Genomic DNA, 16,864 nt, shown 5'->3' on the forward strand with positions numbered 1-16,864 from the left:
TCCGCAACATCGCCAAGATCCGCCCTTTCCTCTCCATCCAAACCGCTACCCTACTCGTTCAATCTCTCATCCTATCCCGACTGGATTACTGAGCCTCCTCTCCGATCTCCCATCCTCCTGTCTCTCCCCACTTCAATCCATACTTCACGCCACTACCCAGATGGTATTTGTCCAGAAACGCTCTGGGCATGTTACTCCCCTCCTCAAAAATCTCCAGTGGCTACCAATCAACTTACGCATCAGGCAAAAACTCCTCGCCCTCGGCTTCAAGGCTCTCCATCACCTCGCCCCCTCCTACCTCACCTCCCTTCTTTCCTTCTACAGCCCAGCCCGCACCCTCCGCTCCTCTGCTGCTAACCTCCTCACCGTGCCCCGTTCTCGCCTGTCCCAACGTCGACCCCTGGCCCACGTCATCCACCTGGGCTGGAATGCCCTCCCTCCGCACATCCGCCAAGCTAGCTCTCTTCCTCCCTTCAAAGCCCTACTGAGAGCTCACCTCCTCCAGGAGGCCTTCCCAGACTGAGCCCCCTCCCCATCCCCCCGCCTTACTTCCTTCCCCTCCCAACAGCACCTGCATATATGTATATATGTATATATATTTGTACATATTTATTACTCTATTTTACTTGTACATATTTATTCTATTCATTTTATTTTGTTAATATGTTTAGTTTTGTTGTCTGTCTCCCCCTTCTAGACTGTGAGCTCACTGTTGGGTAGGGACCGTCTCTATATGTTGCCAACTTGTACTTACCAAGTGCTTAGTACAGTGCTCTGCACACAGTAAGCGCTCAATAAATATGATTGAATGAATCAGTGAATGATTGACCTAGAGAGTTAGAGGTGAAGGTAGGGCTAAAATGTACATTGGGAAAAGAGGGTCTTGAAGTCACTCGTGAGGAGTTTTTGCTTGATGTGGAGGGAAATGGGAAACCATTGGAAGGTTTAAGGAGATGTTAGATGAGCAACAGCTTCAAGAAATGGATTCAATCAATTGATTAATCGATTGTATTTACTGAGTGGTTACTGTGTGCCAAGCAATGTACTAAGTGCTTGAGAGAGTACAATATAATAACAGAGTTTGTAGACTCTGCCCACAACTTGCTTATGGTCTAGAGGGCAGGATAGATATTAATATCACTGAATAAATTATGGATATGTAGAGCTGTGGGGCTGAGGAAGGGGTGAATAAAGGGAGCAAATCAGGGTGATGATGAAGGAAAGTGAGAGAAGAAGAAATGAGGGCTTAATCAGGGAAGGCCTCTTGGAGCAAATGTGCCTCAATAAAGCTTTGAAGATGGGAAGAGTAATTTTCTGTAGGATTTGAGGAGAGAGGCCATTCCAGACCAAAGGCAGGACTTGAGTGAGAGGTCAGTGGTGACTTGGAAGAGATGGTGGTACAGTGAGTAGGTTGGCATTAGAAGATCAAAGGGTGTGAGCTGGACTGTAGTTAGAAACTAGCAACGTGAGTAATCAGTAATCAGAGAAAGTAGTCTGTGTTTTAGGAGACAAATATTGTGTATTTGCCTTTGGTTGAAACAGTATCTCCCATATTGTGCCCATGAAAATATAGTCAGGCACCTATTCTGGTCCCTTGCCATTCGAGTTTAGCATCTCAGCCTTAAATGGGGCTGTTAAGAACCCTCTTATGCTTGATAAATGTAATTTATGTCACTCCCTCAACAAGACTCTAGGAGGGAGCTGCCTGTCCCATTGGATTTTAATTTGAGATTGAGGTAACAGAAGCACTATTACCAACTTAATTTCTCATTTTTTTTAATGGCATTTGTTAAGTGCCAGGCAATGCACTTAACGCTGGAGTAGATACAAGATAATCAGGTTGGACACAGTCCATGTCCCACGTGGGGCTCACGGTCTTCATCCTCATCTTACATATGAAGTAACTGAGGCACAGAAAAGTTAAGTGACTTGCTCAAGATCACACAGTAGACAACTGGTGGAGCCAGAATTAGAAACCAGGTCCTCTGAATCCCAGGCCCATGCCCTTTCCAATAGGCCACACTTCTTCTCAATCTTCAATCCATCAACTAATCAATGGTATTTAATTGAACACTTGCTGTAAGCAGCGTATGTTACTAAGTGGTTGAGAGAGTACACTAGAGTCAGTAGTCATGTCACCTTCCTACAAGGAGCTTACAATCTAGAGGGGGAAACAGGTGTTAAAATAAATTATTGACATATACTTAAATGCTATGGGCCTCAGGGATGGGTGAATATCAAGTGCCTAAATGGTATTGATCCAATTGCAGAGGTAACACAGAGGGACAGCGGGTATGGAAAATGAGGACTTAGGGAAGGTATCTTGGAGGTGTGATTTTAATAAGGGTTTGTAAAATGGGAGAATGGAAGTCTGCCTTACATGAAGGAGACATGGGCAAGGGGTCGGCGGTGAGAGAGATGAGATTGAGGTACAGTGAATAGATTGGCATTAGAGGAAGGAAGTGCAAGAGCAGAGCTGCAGTAGGAAACCAGCAAGGAAAAGTAGAACACAAGGTGATTGTTTTAACTCTTTTTAGAAAAATATTCTGATTAACAGGGTGAAGTAAGGGCTGGAGTGGGGAAAGACAGGAGAGGTCAGTGAGGAGGCTGATGCAGTAGTCAAGGTGGGATATTATGAATGCTTGGGTTAACATGGTAGCAGTTGGGATGGAGAGGAAAGAGTGGATTCTAGAAATACTGTGAAGGCTGAACTGACAGGATACGATGACAGATACAATATGGGAGCTGAATGAGAGAGATAAGTCGAAGCTATTGGTTTGTGAGACAGGGAGGATAGTGGTGTAATCTACAGTAATGGGAAAGTCAGGATTTAGATGGGAAGATGAGGAAGCTCTGTTTTAGACACGTTAAGTTTGAGGTGTGGGCGGGATATCTGTTCTCAGGCAGAAAAAATCTCACTTTTTCAGCAAACTTATGGCAATACTATCCTTTTTATTAATACACACCTGTTCAACTAGCAAATCAGGATGGAACTCTGATTTTTGACCACATGGGAGATCAAACCATTGATTAATCAATGGTGTATGCTGAGTACCTACTGAATGCTAAGTGCTGTATTTAGCAATTAGGAGAGCACAACAGTAGTAAGACACACGTTTTCTGCCTTATTTAAGGAGCTTATGATTTAATGTGGGGGACATGCAAAAATTATTTACAAATAGTGGAAGTCAGAAGAAGAATAGAGAAGCAGCGTGGCTCAGTGGAAAGAGCAGGGGCTTGGGAGTCAGAGGTCATGGGTTCAAATCCCAGCTCTGCCAATTGTCAACTGTGTGACTTTGAGCAAGTCACTTAACTTCTCTGTACCTCAGTTACCTCATCTGTAAAATGGGGATTAAGACTGTGAACCCTACGTGGGACAACCTGATCACCTTGTATCCTCCCCAACGTCTGGAACAGTGCTTTGCACATAATAAGCGCTTAACAAATACCAACATTATTATTAATAATGAGGCAGGAAATAGGACAAATTTATCAGGTTGAAGCAATGAAGACTGAATTGTTCTTAAAAGCACAGGTAAAGGCATGGCACCTAGTGGTAAGTTCAACATATGCTACCAGAAAAACCACTCGAAAACTAACTAGTGTTGGGGTTAGGGTTTGAGTTAGGATTTGCAGTCTTTTAAATTTAAGTCAATTTTTCTGTCCGATGCTTTCATGTAGATTGCAAGTTCATGTACAGTCAGTTCTTCCACAAAAATGCATGTTTTCACTACACATTCCAAAAAGAGCACAATGGAGGAATTAAGGAACGTTCTTCTAACACCACTCTGGAAGTTGCAAGTTGAGAAGCAGCATGGCTCAGTGGAAAGAGCCCGGGCTTTGGAGTCAGAGGTCATGGGTTCAAATCCCGGATCCACCATCTGTCAGCTCTGTGACTTTGGACAAGTCACATAACTTCTCTGTGTCTCAGTTACTTCATCGCTAAAATGGGGCTTAAAACTGTGAGCCCCCCATGGGACAATCTTATCACCTTGTAACCTCCCCAGTGCTTAGAACAGTGCTTTGCACATAATAAGCGCTTAACAAATACAATTATTATTATCCCAGACTGAGCCCCCTCCTTCCTCTCCCCTTCTTCCCCCTCCCCATCCCCCTCACCCTACCTCATTCCCCTTCCCACAGCACCTGTAAATATGTTTGTACATATTTATTACTCTATTTTACTTGTACATATTTACTATTCTATTTATTTTACTTTGTTAATATGTTTTGTTTTGTTGTCTGTCTCCCCCTTCTAGACTGTGAGCCCGCTGTTGGGTAGGGACCGTCTCAATATGTTGCCAACTTGCACTTCCCAAGCACTTGGTACAGTTCTCTGCACACAGTAAGCGCTCAATAAATACGATTGAATGAATGAATGAATGAATGAGGGGTTGGAAGCAACGACTGTGGGCATGCACCTGACATGGGACACAGTGTATTACAACAGGAATTATCTTTAGCATGCGATTCACCCAGAACTCAACCCCCATGTTAAGAGAACTGGTTGTACTTTTATTCTGCTGCAAAGTGGAACTCTTCTAAGCCTGTCTCTCTCCTTGTTTCTCACACCAAACAGATTCAGTCCTTGTGGAAAAACTGGATAGTTCTGGCATCTTAATGAGGTGTGAAATGTTTACTGCAGGTCTCTGGTTAAAATCTAGCCCACATAAGTTAATGACTAATGAGTGTTTACCAGGTGGCTTACCTGAGATGGTTTTTGTCTCCTTATGATGTCAAAAGTGTTTCAAATGATTCAATCAATGATATTTACTGAGAGTTCAACAGAATAGGTGGATGCGTTCCCTACCTTCAAGCAATTTACAGTCTAGCAAGGATTGATTTCCCTTTCAATTCACTAACTTCTGAGTAAGATTATTTATAGTTCAGATAGCATTTGACTAAGTGGCAGCTTGCTATATAATAGCCACTAGACTAAGAACAATCTAACAGATATTTGTGTTTATCCAAAAGGGTATATGCCATTGATGTGCAGAATACCTTTGGGTAAAGTCACTTTTTTCACCACTTCTCTCCTCACTAAGAACTCTCTTTCCTTTCTAACTCCTACCTCCTCTGGAAAAGGTATGGCTTGATCCATGGAAATGACTTTTTTTCATAGTTCATTGCAAACTGAATATTTGCCTATCTTGTTCTATGGATTCAACAAAATTATAGTTATCCCCATTATTCAGAGGAGCAGATGGAGTGGATAATATAGAACTCCAGATAATGGAGAAGTGGCTTGGGACAGTGAGAAGAGTAATTTCCTAAGATCCGCTACAATTGGGAGACTTGGGCAGGAGAAAACGAAGTTTGGGGATATTGGGTGCAAAGGGTGGCAAGTTCACAGCTAAAACAGGCTCTAAAATAGACCTTGGATAATCGGCCAATGGACCCTTCATTCATGGATCAACAAAGGTTGACTGCATCTACAAGATACTGAAAGCACTGACTAATCAGAAATAAGTTGATTTAAGGAAACTTTTGAATTATTATCAATGACAGAACATATCATCCAGTTCCGCCAGGACGTATATTTTCACTTGTGGTTTAGAAGGCTTTTTAAGGAATTAGGAAACAGCCATCTGAAACAATGAGCCTGTTTGGATGGGACTACTTGGTGTCACAAAAAATAGCTTGTGGACACAGTCGGCCAACAAGAGTACAAAAGCACAAGTTTTTATCAATCAATCAAGGGGATTTATTGAGCGCTTACTGTGTGCAGAGAAATGTAATAAGTGCTAAGGAGAGTACAATACAACTGAGTTGGTAAATACGTTCCCTGCCCAAAATGAGCTCACAGTCTAGGTTTTGAATATTAGGTTATATAGGGTTTTGTAAGAAAGCAACCTCCACACTTTAGAATTAGGGATTTGTTCTTTAGAATTTAGAGTGAAAAACCATTACAGATGCATCATCAAAACTGTTCTTATGCATCCTCAGTCATAAATATTTTCATGTAAGGTTCAGTACTGGATCTTTCGGACATCAGGGACAAGACCATTGATTCAACTGAAAGCAGGACTTAGCATCCCTAAAATCAATAACACTGTTGGGGAAAAAAAATAACTCACCACAGTTACTGCATCGTTCAACAGTGACTCTCCAAAGACCAAGATGTAAAGTTGTTCGTTGACATGAATGTTTTCAAAAACAGCAAGTACAGCTACAGGATCCACAGCTGAAATTAAACTGCCAAAGAGAAGGCTTTGCAGAAAAGTGATGTCATTCAAACCAAAGGCTTCGATCTGGCAAATCCCAAACAGGGATATTCCAATGCCAATAGAATTCCAGAGTGTCCCCATGACTGCATACCAAAAGATAGTTCCAATATTCTCAAAGAAAGGGCGGGTGGGCATAAAATATCCCGCATCAAGCACGATGGGAGGAAGGAGATACAAGAAAAACACATCGGTCTTCATGGCAGGTGGAGATTTTTCATCCACTCCAAAAATGATTCCCCCCAGGAGAATCCCGACCAGGATAAGAAGGCAGCTTTCAGGCACTATAGTGGGCAACTTGTGATACAGATGGAAGCCTGCAGAGAACAAGGGCCAAAGATGACAAACGGTTACCTCAGCATGGCTTAAGACAAAATGGCAGCTGCAATAACTAAAATGTTTTTGTTATCACTGGAACAATCACAAAGTACTAACTGTGCTTCTTAGGTATTTTTCAAACCTTTAGAAACTCAGGAAGGCTTATAATAGGCAAAAGAATATAAGCAGAGACTATGTCGTTTGATTTGGATGTACTCTCTTAAGCACTTAGTACAGTGCTCTCTGATACTGTGGGAGCTCAGCAAGTACCACTGATTGATCAATTGTACTTTCCCATATTCATTCCCCTTCCCAGCCCCACAGCACTTATGTACATATCTGCAATTTATTTATTTTATATTAGTGTTCATCTCCCCATCCAGACTGTTAGCTCGTTGTGAGCAGGGAATGTTTCTGTTTATTGTTATTTTGTACTCTCCCAAGCATTTAGTGCAGTGCTCTGCACACAGTAAGAGATCAATAAATGTGACTGAATGAATATGGTGGACCTATTACAGGCAGGTTTCCTCCTCCATTCTCAATGTATCCATCCCACAGGTTCACACACTCAGATCCATGGGGAACAGAAAGGAGCTTTCATTTGGTAGGTTTTACTGTTCACTGATAGTTCTGACAATTTCCCACTTGTGCATGAATCCCTTTAAGGCACAAGTCCAATTCCTCTATGACTCCATCAGGCAAACATGACAGAGAAAAAAGCCTTCCGCTGGGCCCCCCCAACACTCTGCAAAAATAATGGATCACTATTAGCTCTAATGGTTCATGAAAATCAGTTAAATGTTCAAATATACAAAGATTAAAAGATCAAATGAACAAGAGAACTGCATTTGTGCTTTTTTTCCTTACTTCAGATAGTGTTAAAGCAGTCACATTAAAATATCTTGCAAACAGTATTGAATAAATTTATTATGTGAGGGGGGGGAAATGACTGTTTTAATTAACTTTATGCTGATATGGCAGGCCTTTGCCCTGTAGTTCTTTCCACTGGCAATGCAGCAGGTTACCTTAACAGGATGCCCTTAATCAATCAGTGGTACAGAGCACTGTATTAAGTGCATAGGTGAGTACATTACAACAGAGTTGGTAGACACATTCCTCGCCCACTACATTCACTACATTCAATTGCTCTTCACTTCTGGCCTTCACTCACTCCCCTCACTTTACTGGGGCATTTCCAGAGTCTACCTTGTTCCCTATGACCCTGACACCGCCCCCCCACCCCCAATTTACTGATAACAGAGGAGGAGTGGTCCACAGAAACAGGATTCATGCATTCAATCAATCCTATTTATTGAGCACTTAAGGTGTGGAAAGTACAATACAACAATACAACAGTAGTCATTCCCTGCTCATAATGAGCTTACAGTTTAGAGGAGTCTTCACCACCACCAACCAAAACCCCAAGACTTTTGTCAGATAAGAATGATCCAGGTTTCAGGTAAAAGCCATTAAATTACTGCTGCGTTTCTCAAAATTCAATCCACTATATCCATCTCAAGATTTCTGGTTTTTTACTGTTACTATCATTCATTAGGCCCTGCAAATGCCTACTGAAGCAGAGAGAAACAGGTGGTTTAGTGGAAAGAACACAGGTCTGGGAATCAGGGGAACTGGGTTTTAATCTTGGTTCTGCCATTTACCAGCTGTAAAACCCTGAGCAAATCACTTAATTTCTCTGTTCCTATAAAATGGGGATTCTATACTTGTTCTCCAGCCCCTTCTTAGGCTGTGAACCTCAGGTAGCCCAGGGACTATGTCAACCTGTTTATCCTGTATTTATCCCAATGCTGGCACATAGTAAGCACTTAACAAATGCCACAATTATCATTATATTAATATCTAAAGCAATGACCTAAGCGCTGGGTCAATTACACAAAAATCAATTAAAGAAAAGGTTCTTAGCTCCACAGAGACTCCTTATTTGAGTGCATGGGCAGAAAAAACAACAAAGTATTCTCACTATTAGTGTAAATATTAGGGAGAAAATTGTCCCTCAATGTCCCAGAAAAATTAGGGAAAGGCAGCAACTCCTTGATGAAAAAAAGCACCCAAAGAAAGGGATATCATAATCAGGAAGAGGGTGGGAATATCAGTAGGTGAAAGGAGAAGGGTGAAATTAAGGACCAAGTACATGGGATCTCCTGAGAAGCTGGAAAGGAGGGTGACTGGGAATAGAAAGACAGAAATAGCATGCAAGTGAGACCACTGACCCCTGTCAGGGTCACACCTGGAGAGTTTCCAGTACTCTACCAGTCTCGACTACAGGAGGGAGAGTAAGGCAGAGGCATATCCGTTTCATTCCTACCTTGGGCAACGGGTCGGGTGGCGATTGGAAGGCAATCTGCTGCAAGTCAAAACTCCCCTGTACTGGGCAGCTGCAGCAGGGGAGAGAATCGAGGGCAAAGAATCATGTTTACCGCATGGAAGGAGGCAATGGTAAACCACTTCCGTATTTTTACCAAGAAAAGTCTATTGATACACTATCAGAATGATGGCAAATGGAGGCGGGGCATTCTGGGAGAGACATGTCCATGGCGTCACTATGGGTCAAAGATAATTCAACGGCAAAAGACAAGACACCACTGAAAACAGATGGTCCAAGGTCACTTGTCACAGCAGCCCTCCAGAATGCCTATTCCCATCTTCAAAGGGAAATCTCTCATTAATTTAATATAAATCCCATCTAGGATGATGACCTTTGTGTTGTATGCTATTAAATGGCATTTCTGAAAATGTTCATTCTTTCAGTTATTTTTTTTTAACAGTTTAATAAAATTGACAATTCTGGCAAATGTCTCTCCGTGGTTGTGCCACAAGACGTGTGGTATATATTCACCCAAACTGTGTCCACACATATGATAGGTGGAAATCCCTGCCAGCTACAGAATCAGATGACTCCCCCTACTTTAACAGTCAATCATAGTTATTGAGAACTTACTGTGTGCAGAACACTGTACTAAGTGCTTGGGAGAGTACTATATAACAATATAACTGATACATTCCCCTGCCCACAATGAACTTACAGTCTAGAGGGGGAGACAGACATTAATATAAATAAATAAAATTACTGATATGTATACAAGTGCTTTGGGGCTGCAAGGGGGGGGGATGAACGGGTTAGTACAGTGCTCTGCACACAGTAAGCGCTCAATAAATATGACTGAATGAATGAATGAAGGGAGCAAGTCAGAGCAATGTCGGGGTCCCCCTGTAGCTTTGGGGGTTTGGGAAGTCTTGGAGGGGGCTTCTGGTACTTAAGTGCTTACTATGTGCAAAGGCACTGTACTAAGCATTGGTGTAGATACAAGCTAATCAGGTGGGACACATTCCATGTCCCACATGGAGCTCAGTCTTAACTCTCAGTTTACAAATGAGCTAACTGAGGCACAGAGAAGTTAAGCAACTTGCCCAAGGTCACACAGCAGACAAATGGTGAGGCTGGGATTAGAACCCAGGTCCTCTTGCCTCATTTTATCCTCATAAAACTGAGGCCCAGAAAGGTAAAGCAATTTGCCCAAGGTACCACAGCAGACGAGTGGAAGAGCTGGGATCTGAAATAAGCTCCTCACTCACTCCCGTCGCACACCCCTTCCATCCAGTGAGGTCCCTAACAGAAAGACCCCCCCCCCCACCGGGCTTCCTCAAGGCTTCTCTCAAGTGCAGAGCTTCCCCCCTCTCCCCACAATGCCCATGGTTCTAAGTGCCGTGGACCCCCAACAGAACTGGAGGTGACTATTTCTTGGCTTGATCAAATATAGAGGGTTTTTCTCCGATAATCATTTACAGCCACTGTCTCCATCACAAAGATTCAGCCGGAGTCCAGAGTAAGATCTATCTTGTCCAGATCAATGAAGATACCAGGGGCTGTAGGGCAGTTTTTCACTGTGACCACCTTGATGACCATGTGTAACTGTGACCTTTAGCCTGTAGCCAAAGTCAAAGGACAGGGACTGCTAGGCACGAAGATCATAGGTCTGGCAGAACAACAACTTCTGCCATCAAATTGTTTGGAATATTCTGGGAAAAGGCTGACCACAACCACTCAATGGGGTGGAACTGCCTCCTCCTAAGGGCAGAGCAAAAGGAAGTCAGGCAGTAGGGAACTTCCCATTGGCTGTAAGAGCCTTCTTGCCAGCCAGAAGACATTTTTATGTGGTAAATGTATTTCTATCTAATCTATACTTGGGGTCAAAAAGAAGCTAGAGTTGATTAATCATCATCTTAATTTGTGACTAAACCCCATTCTTCAGCATTTTCCCCACTTAGAGCTATCAAGCAGGCCTTCAACAAGACTTTGGGAATCAAATTCTTAATTTAGCTTCTACAGTCTTAAACCTCACTGACTGTAAACACCTTGCATACCATAACTTTAATATCCTCAGTTGTGATCTTTTTCCCATTTGTGCTCCTATTTAAATCCTGACTTTTGAACTTGTCTGGTTTGGGAGTTTGGTTCAGTCCTGGTCAGAGGCTTCTACACACTCTCAGTTGGATAATAATAATAATAATAATAATAATAATAATAGTATTTGTTAAGCACTTACTCTGTGGCAAGCACTGTTCTAAGCACTGGGGTAGATGAGGTAACTGAGGCACAGAGAAGTTCAGTGACTTGCCCAAGGTCACACAGCAGTCAAGTGGTGGAGGCAGGATTACAACCCATGCCCTCTGACTCCCACGCCTGTGCTCTTTCCACTATAAACCACGCTGCTTCTCTATGGAGCTCCCTAATCCCAAACCTTTCCTATGTAGTTCTAAAGACAAGATGGCTTATTCTGGGGCTCATTTCATAGTTATTCAGCAAAGAAGGCCCAGTTTTGATCTCCTGAGGAATAGGTGTCAGAGGAGTTAAATGGATTTAAGGTGGTATTCTGTGAAAAAATATTTTATTTCAGCCAAAGCGTTCATGCATCCCATTGAAGTCAGGATCCAGGAATGTTTCATGCTTCAAAATATAATGCCTTGTGTCCTTTACGTAGGTCACAGGGCTTAAAGATTATTTTGGCAATATACTATTAGTCCCTCCTAAGCTTTAATTGTAGTTTTTAAGTAGTTAAACTTTATAATTAATTATTCAATCAATACTTAATGTTTTCAAGTGGCTTTTTTTTCTTTATTTCAAGGACATCAAGACACTTTGACAAACGTATGGGGTTAGGATAGAAGCCACTACTGCCATCTCCCAGGTGGAGAAATGACTAAGTGCCTTGCCCAAGTTCTCCTAGTTGACGTCAGTCCAGGGTGATCTGAGAGTCACACGTACTGACTCTGAATGCAGTACATTTCCACCAGACCACACTGGGCAAGGGGGTTCAAACTTGGCCATTATCATGGCTACCCTAATGAATCCATCCATCAATCAATCATTTATTGAGTGCTTAACTATGTACACAGGACTAAGCACTTGGGAGGATACAATGTTTAGACTGTGAGCCCACTGTTGGGTAGGGACTGTCTCTATATGTTGCCAATTTGTACTTCCCAAGCGCTTAGTACTGTGCTCTGCACACAGTAAGCGCTCAATAAATAAGATTGATGATAATAGAGTTGGTAGACATGTTCTCTGACCACAAGGAGCTTACAGTCTAGCAGGGAGCTAAGGTGTGTGCCCACATGGGCCCAGGAGACAGAGGACCTGGATTCTAATCCCAGCTCCATCACTTGCCTGCTGAATGACCTTGGGTAAATCCCTTCAATTAATCAATCCATCATGGTATTTGCTTACTGTGTGCAAGGGACTGTACTAAGTGCTTGAGAGAGTACAGAAGAGTTGGTAAAAATGATCTCTGCCCGAAAAGAGCTCACAGTTTAAATGGGAAGACAGATATTAAAATAAAATACAAATAAATCACAGTATCAAAGTACTTAAGGGGTACACACCCAAGGCAACACAGAGGGATGGGCAAATTGGGAGGGAAGGACAAACAGTGTGGAAAATGAGGGGTTAGTCAGGGAAGGTCTCTTGGGATTCATTGCCTGTTCTCCCTCCTACTTAGAGTGTGAGCATCCTGTGGGACCTGATCCTCCCTTTTCCCAGAATAAGCCCTCCTTTTCCTCAGCTCCCACTCCCTTCCAAGTCACCTCGACTCACTCCCTTAGCTTTTCCCCACTTCTCACCCCACAGCACTAATGTATATATGTATATATCTATAATTCTATTTATTTATATTGATGCCTCTTTACCTTTACTGTGTATATATCTATAATTCTGTTTATTGATATTGATGCCTGTTTACTTTTGCTGTGTATATATCTATAATTCTATTTATTTATATTGATGCCTGGTCACTTATTTTTATGTCTGTCTCCCCCCTTCTAGACTGTAAGCCCAGTGTGGGCAGGGATTGTCTCTCTTTATTGCTGAATTGTACTTTTCAAGCACTTCATATAGTGCTCTGCACAGAGTAAGTGCTCAATAAATACGACTGACAATGAATGAATCTTGTATCTACTCCAGTGCTAAGTAGTACATGGTAGGCACTTACTTAACAATACCACAATCATTACCACGATACCACGATTAACAATACCACACTTATTGCCATCATTAGCATCAGCTCTGAAACAGAGCATGTACTTTATATATTTGGGCAAGTCACTTAACCTCTATGCCTCAGCTTCATCAGTAGAGTCTTTATTGAACTCAGGATTTTATTATTATTAAGTGCTGTCAAGCCATTTCAGATTCTTAGGGACTCCATGGATATACTTTCTCCAGAATGCCCTGTCCTCTGCCATAATCCACAATTTTTCTAACGGTTCTTCCCTTATCGTTATTATGGTCTCTATCCATCTAACTGCTGGTCTGATTCTTCCTCATTTTCCCTGGACTTTTCCTAGCATTAGTGTCTTCTCCAGAGAATTAGTCCTCTTGATTATGTGTCCAAAATATACTAATCTAAGTCGAGTTATTTGGCCTTCCAAAGACAACTTTGGTTTAATCTGCTCTAAAATTCATTTGTTTGTTTTTCGGGCAGTGCATGATATTCGCAAAGCCTTCTCCAACACCACATTTTAAAAGAATCCATGTTCTTTCTATTGTGTTTTTTCACTGTCCAGCTTTCAGATCCATACACTGTCATTGGAAACACCATAGAATTGACAGTCTGTATTTTTTTTTTGCAATTGTTACATCAGCATTGTCTGATTTCCAAGCAATATTCAAGTCTCCCATCCAGAGAGAATATCGTCTGTAACAAAAGAGTTCAACTTCTGCCTAGACATGTTCTACGAATGTGTGACCAGATGTAGAATGCACAGTGGGAAGAAGGCAACAAGGAGGCCAGGAGGAGAGAGAAAACTCATCAAAGAAGACCAGAAGCAGAGCGCATTATCCCACCATTGACCTCTTGCTTATATACTCCGTCCTAACTTTTATCTGACAATACACAATTCTCCCTACCTTCAAAACCCGCTTTAGATCACTTCTCCAAAAGATCTCTGACTAAGCCCTTACTTCCCTATCTGCTCTCCCCTCTTTGTCAACTATGCACTTGGCTGTATACCCCTTAAACACCTTGATATTCACATCAATCTCACAATATTTATGTAAATATACTTATATTTTACTCTTTCCTTTCTCCATAGTTTATTGAAATGTATGTCTTCCCCTTGTAGACTGTAAGCTCCTAGTGGACAAGGATTGCATTTACCAACTCTGTTGTACTGTGCTTTTCTAAGTGCTTAGTACAATTCTCCACCCTAATAAGCATGCAGTAATTACTACTGATTGATCAATAACTTCATCAATGATGTCTTCTTTGAATGTGATAGATAATTTATAGATATAATATACATATTATATGTATATGGTATATTATATATATTAGAAAGGAGGGGAGGGGGGGAGAGGGAGAGGGAGAGGGAGAGGGAGAGGGAGAGGGAGAGGGAGAGGGAGGGGAGAGGGAGAGGGAGAGGAGAGGAGAGGAGAGGAGAGGAGAAGAGAGGAGAAGAGAGGAGGAGAACAAAAGAGAACAGAAGAGGAGAAGAGAACAGAAGAGAAAAGCATAGCTAATGAAAGAGGAGAACAGAGATGGTGGGTGGGGCATGAATAGGCAGGAAGCCAGGTCAAGCAAAACAGAGTCCAAAAAAAAGCCCTGAATGGGAAGAAAACTAGAAAAGTGAGCCACTCAAGAACAGAGGGGGTACACACATAGTCAAGAAAGAAGAAAGGAACTGAATCCCCTGGGGTAAGGGGAGGGAAACAAGGAGAAGCAGAAAGCCCAAAGGACAGGCAGAAAGAAGGAAAAAAAAAATGACCCAGGCAGAAAGCCAATCAGGCCTGAATGTACAGTTTAAACAATATCAAAAAGGAAAATATAACCCCCAAGGACAGAGGGGTGGGACAGATCTTAGTCTCCCTATAAATACTTTGAGGGCTTTTGCTAGTTTTGGGATAACAGATTAAAGCTTCCTAAAAATATGTTCAGGTCTGTACAGCTGAAGTGAAGTGGAGGGTTTTTCAATTCTGCCCTAATATGTGGGCAGGCTAGGGAGATAGCCCTGAGTGCTCATCCAGGGCATTCCCCTCCGGCTGGGCCATGTCCCAGTTCCACTTCCAATGCTGCAAGGATTATAATCAAAGAGACTACAGGGTATCTTCATTCAATAATAATAATAATATTATGGTACTTTTTATGGAACTTACTATGTGTTACTGTTCTAAGTGCTGGGATAGATACAAGTTAATCATGTTGGACACAGTCCCTGTCCCACATGGGGCTCACACTCTTAATCCCCGAGGCAACCGAGGACCAGAGAAGTGAAGTGATTGCCCAAGGTAACACAGCAGACAAGCAGCAGAGCTGGGATTAGAACCCAGGTCATTTTGACTCCCAGGCACATGTTCTATCCACTAAGCCACGTTGCTTTATTTAATGGTACTTAAGTGCTTACTATGTGCCAAGCAAGAGAGCATGGGCTTGGGAGTCAGAGGTCATGGGTTCAAATTCCAGCTCCGCCGCTTGTCAGTTGTGTGACTTTGGACAAGTCACTTCACTTCTCTGTGCCTCAGTTACCTCATCTGTTAAATAGGAATTAAGATTGTGAGCCCCACATGGGACAACCTGATCACCTTGTATCCTCCCCAGCGCTTAGAACAGTGCTTTGCACATAATAAGCACTTAACAAATACCAAAATTATTATTACTATTATTACTAAGTGCTGGGATACATACAAGTTAATCAGGTTAGACATAGTCCCTTCCCCACATGGGGCTCACAGTCAAAGTCAAACTGAGGAGGATTTAATACCCATTTTACAGATGAGGTAACTGAGGCACAGAGAAGTTAAATGCCTTGCCCAAGGTTACACAGCACACAAATAGTAGAGCTAAGATTAGAACCCAGGTCTTCTGACTCCCAGGCCTGTGGTCTTTCCACTAGGTCACACTGCTTCCCCATTTGCTGGAAGAGCTTCCTGTTCAAAGAAAACGGAATGGGATGAGGTGACCAATTCACCCAATTTGACTCCAGAGGTTCTTCAAGTTTCAGTCAGAGAGAATTGCTTCGTAGATGTAAAATACAATTTGCCTGTCTCAAAGTAGCCACAAGCCATGCAAACAGTCATATCCTTATATATACCCTCCCAAGAGCTATCTCTTTCCAGCAGGTATCTCTAACCTTTATGTGCATTTTTCTCATATTTAAGAACACCGTTATTAGTGCATTCGGAGAAATACTCTTGGTACTTTTGTAAATATCTGTAGGCCACACAAGGTGCTCTTGCAGACTACTTTGGCCTATCTGTCGCACTTTAGCAACCCCATGATCTAGACTTCTTCAGGCTCACTGGATCCTTCAGCCACACTCTGCTGTGTTGCAGCCTAAATTCCAACACAGCTTGTCCCGTCCCATGGTGGTCATGAGCTCCCTCCCCACCCCCATCAGTGGCTGCAAGGCACCAGGATTCCCACTCTCTGTACCTCAATCCCAACCTTCTCACCACTGACCCCTTACTCATGGCCTGAAACTCCTCCCCCTTCATATCCGACAATCACTTTCCCCACCTTCAAAGCCATATTAACAGCACATCTCCTTTAAGAGGTCTTCCCAGACTAAGCCCTCATTTCCTCTATTCCCTCTCCCTTCTGCATCACCCTTTCATTTGGTTTACCCTCTTTATTGATCCACCCTCAGCACCACAGCACTGTAAGTTCATTGTGGGCAGGGAACAAGTTTACCAATACTATTGCATTATACTCTCCCAAGTGCCTAGTACAGCGCTCTGCACACAGTAAGCATTCAATAAGTTCCATTGATTAATTTTTTGTATATATATATATGAATCATTTATATTAATG

At 42.3% G+C, this 16,864-nt stretch overlaps 1 protein-coding gene across 1 annotated transcript in view; it reads right to left on the reverse strand.

Annotated features, from left to right (window-relative positions):
- The window catches only part of SLC9A2 (solute carrier family 9 member A2), a 120,097-nt gene that overhangs the window by 76,623 nt on the left and 26,610 nt on the right, over positions 1 to 16,864 (reverse strand). The window contains exon 2 of the mRNA XM_038762826.1: positions 6,078 to 6,541. Coding sequence (XP_038618754.1) covers positions 6,078 to 6,541 — 464 coding nt within the window. The remainder of the gene's footprint in view (positions 1 to 6,077; positions 6,542 to 16,864) is intronic.

This window comes from Tachyglossus aculeatus, chromosome 2, assembly GCF_015852505.1.
Source record: "Tachyglossus aculeatus isolate mTacAcu1 chromosome 2, mTacAcu1.pri, whole genome shotgun sequence".
In the NCBI taxonomy this organism is placed as follows: Eukaryota; Metazoa; Chordata; class Mammalia; order Monotremata; family Tachyglossidae; genus Tachyglossus; species Tachyglossus aculeatus.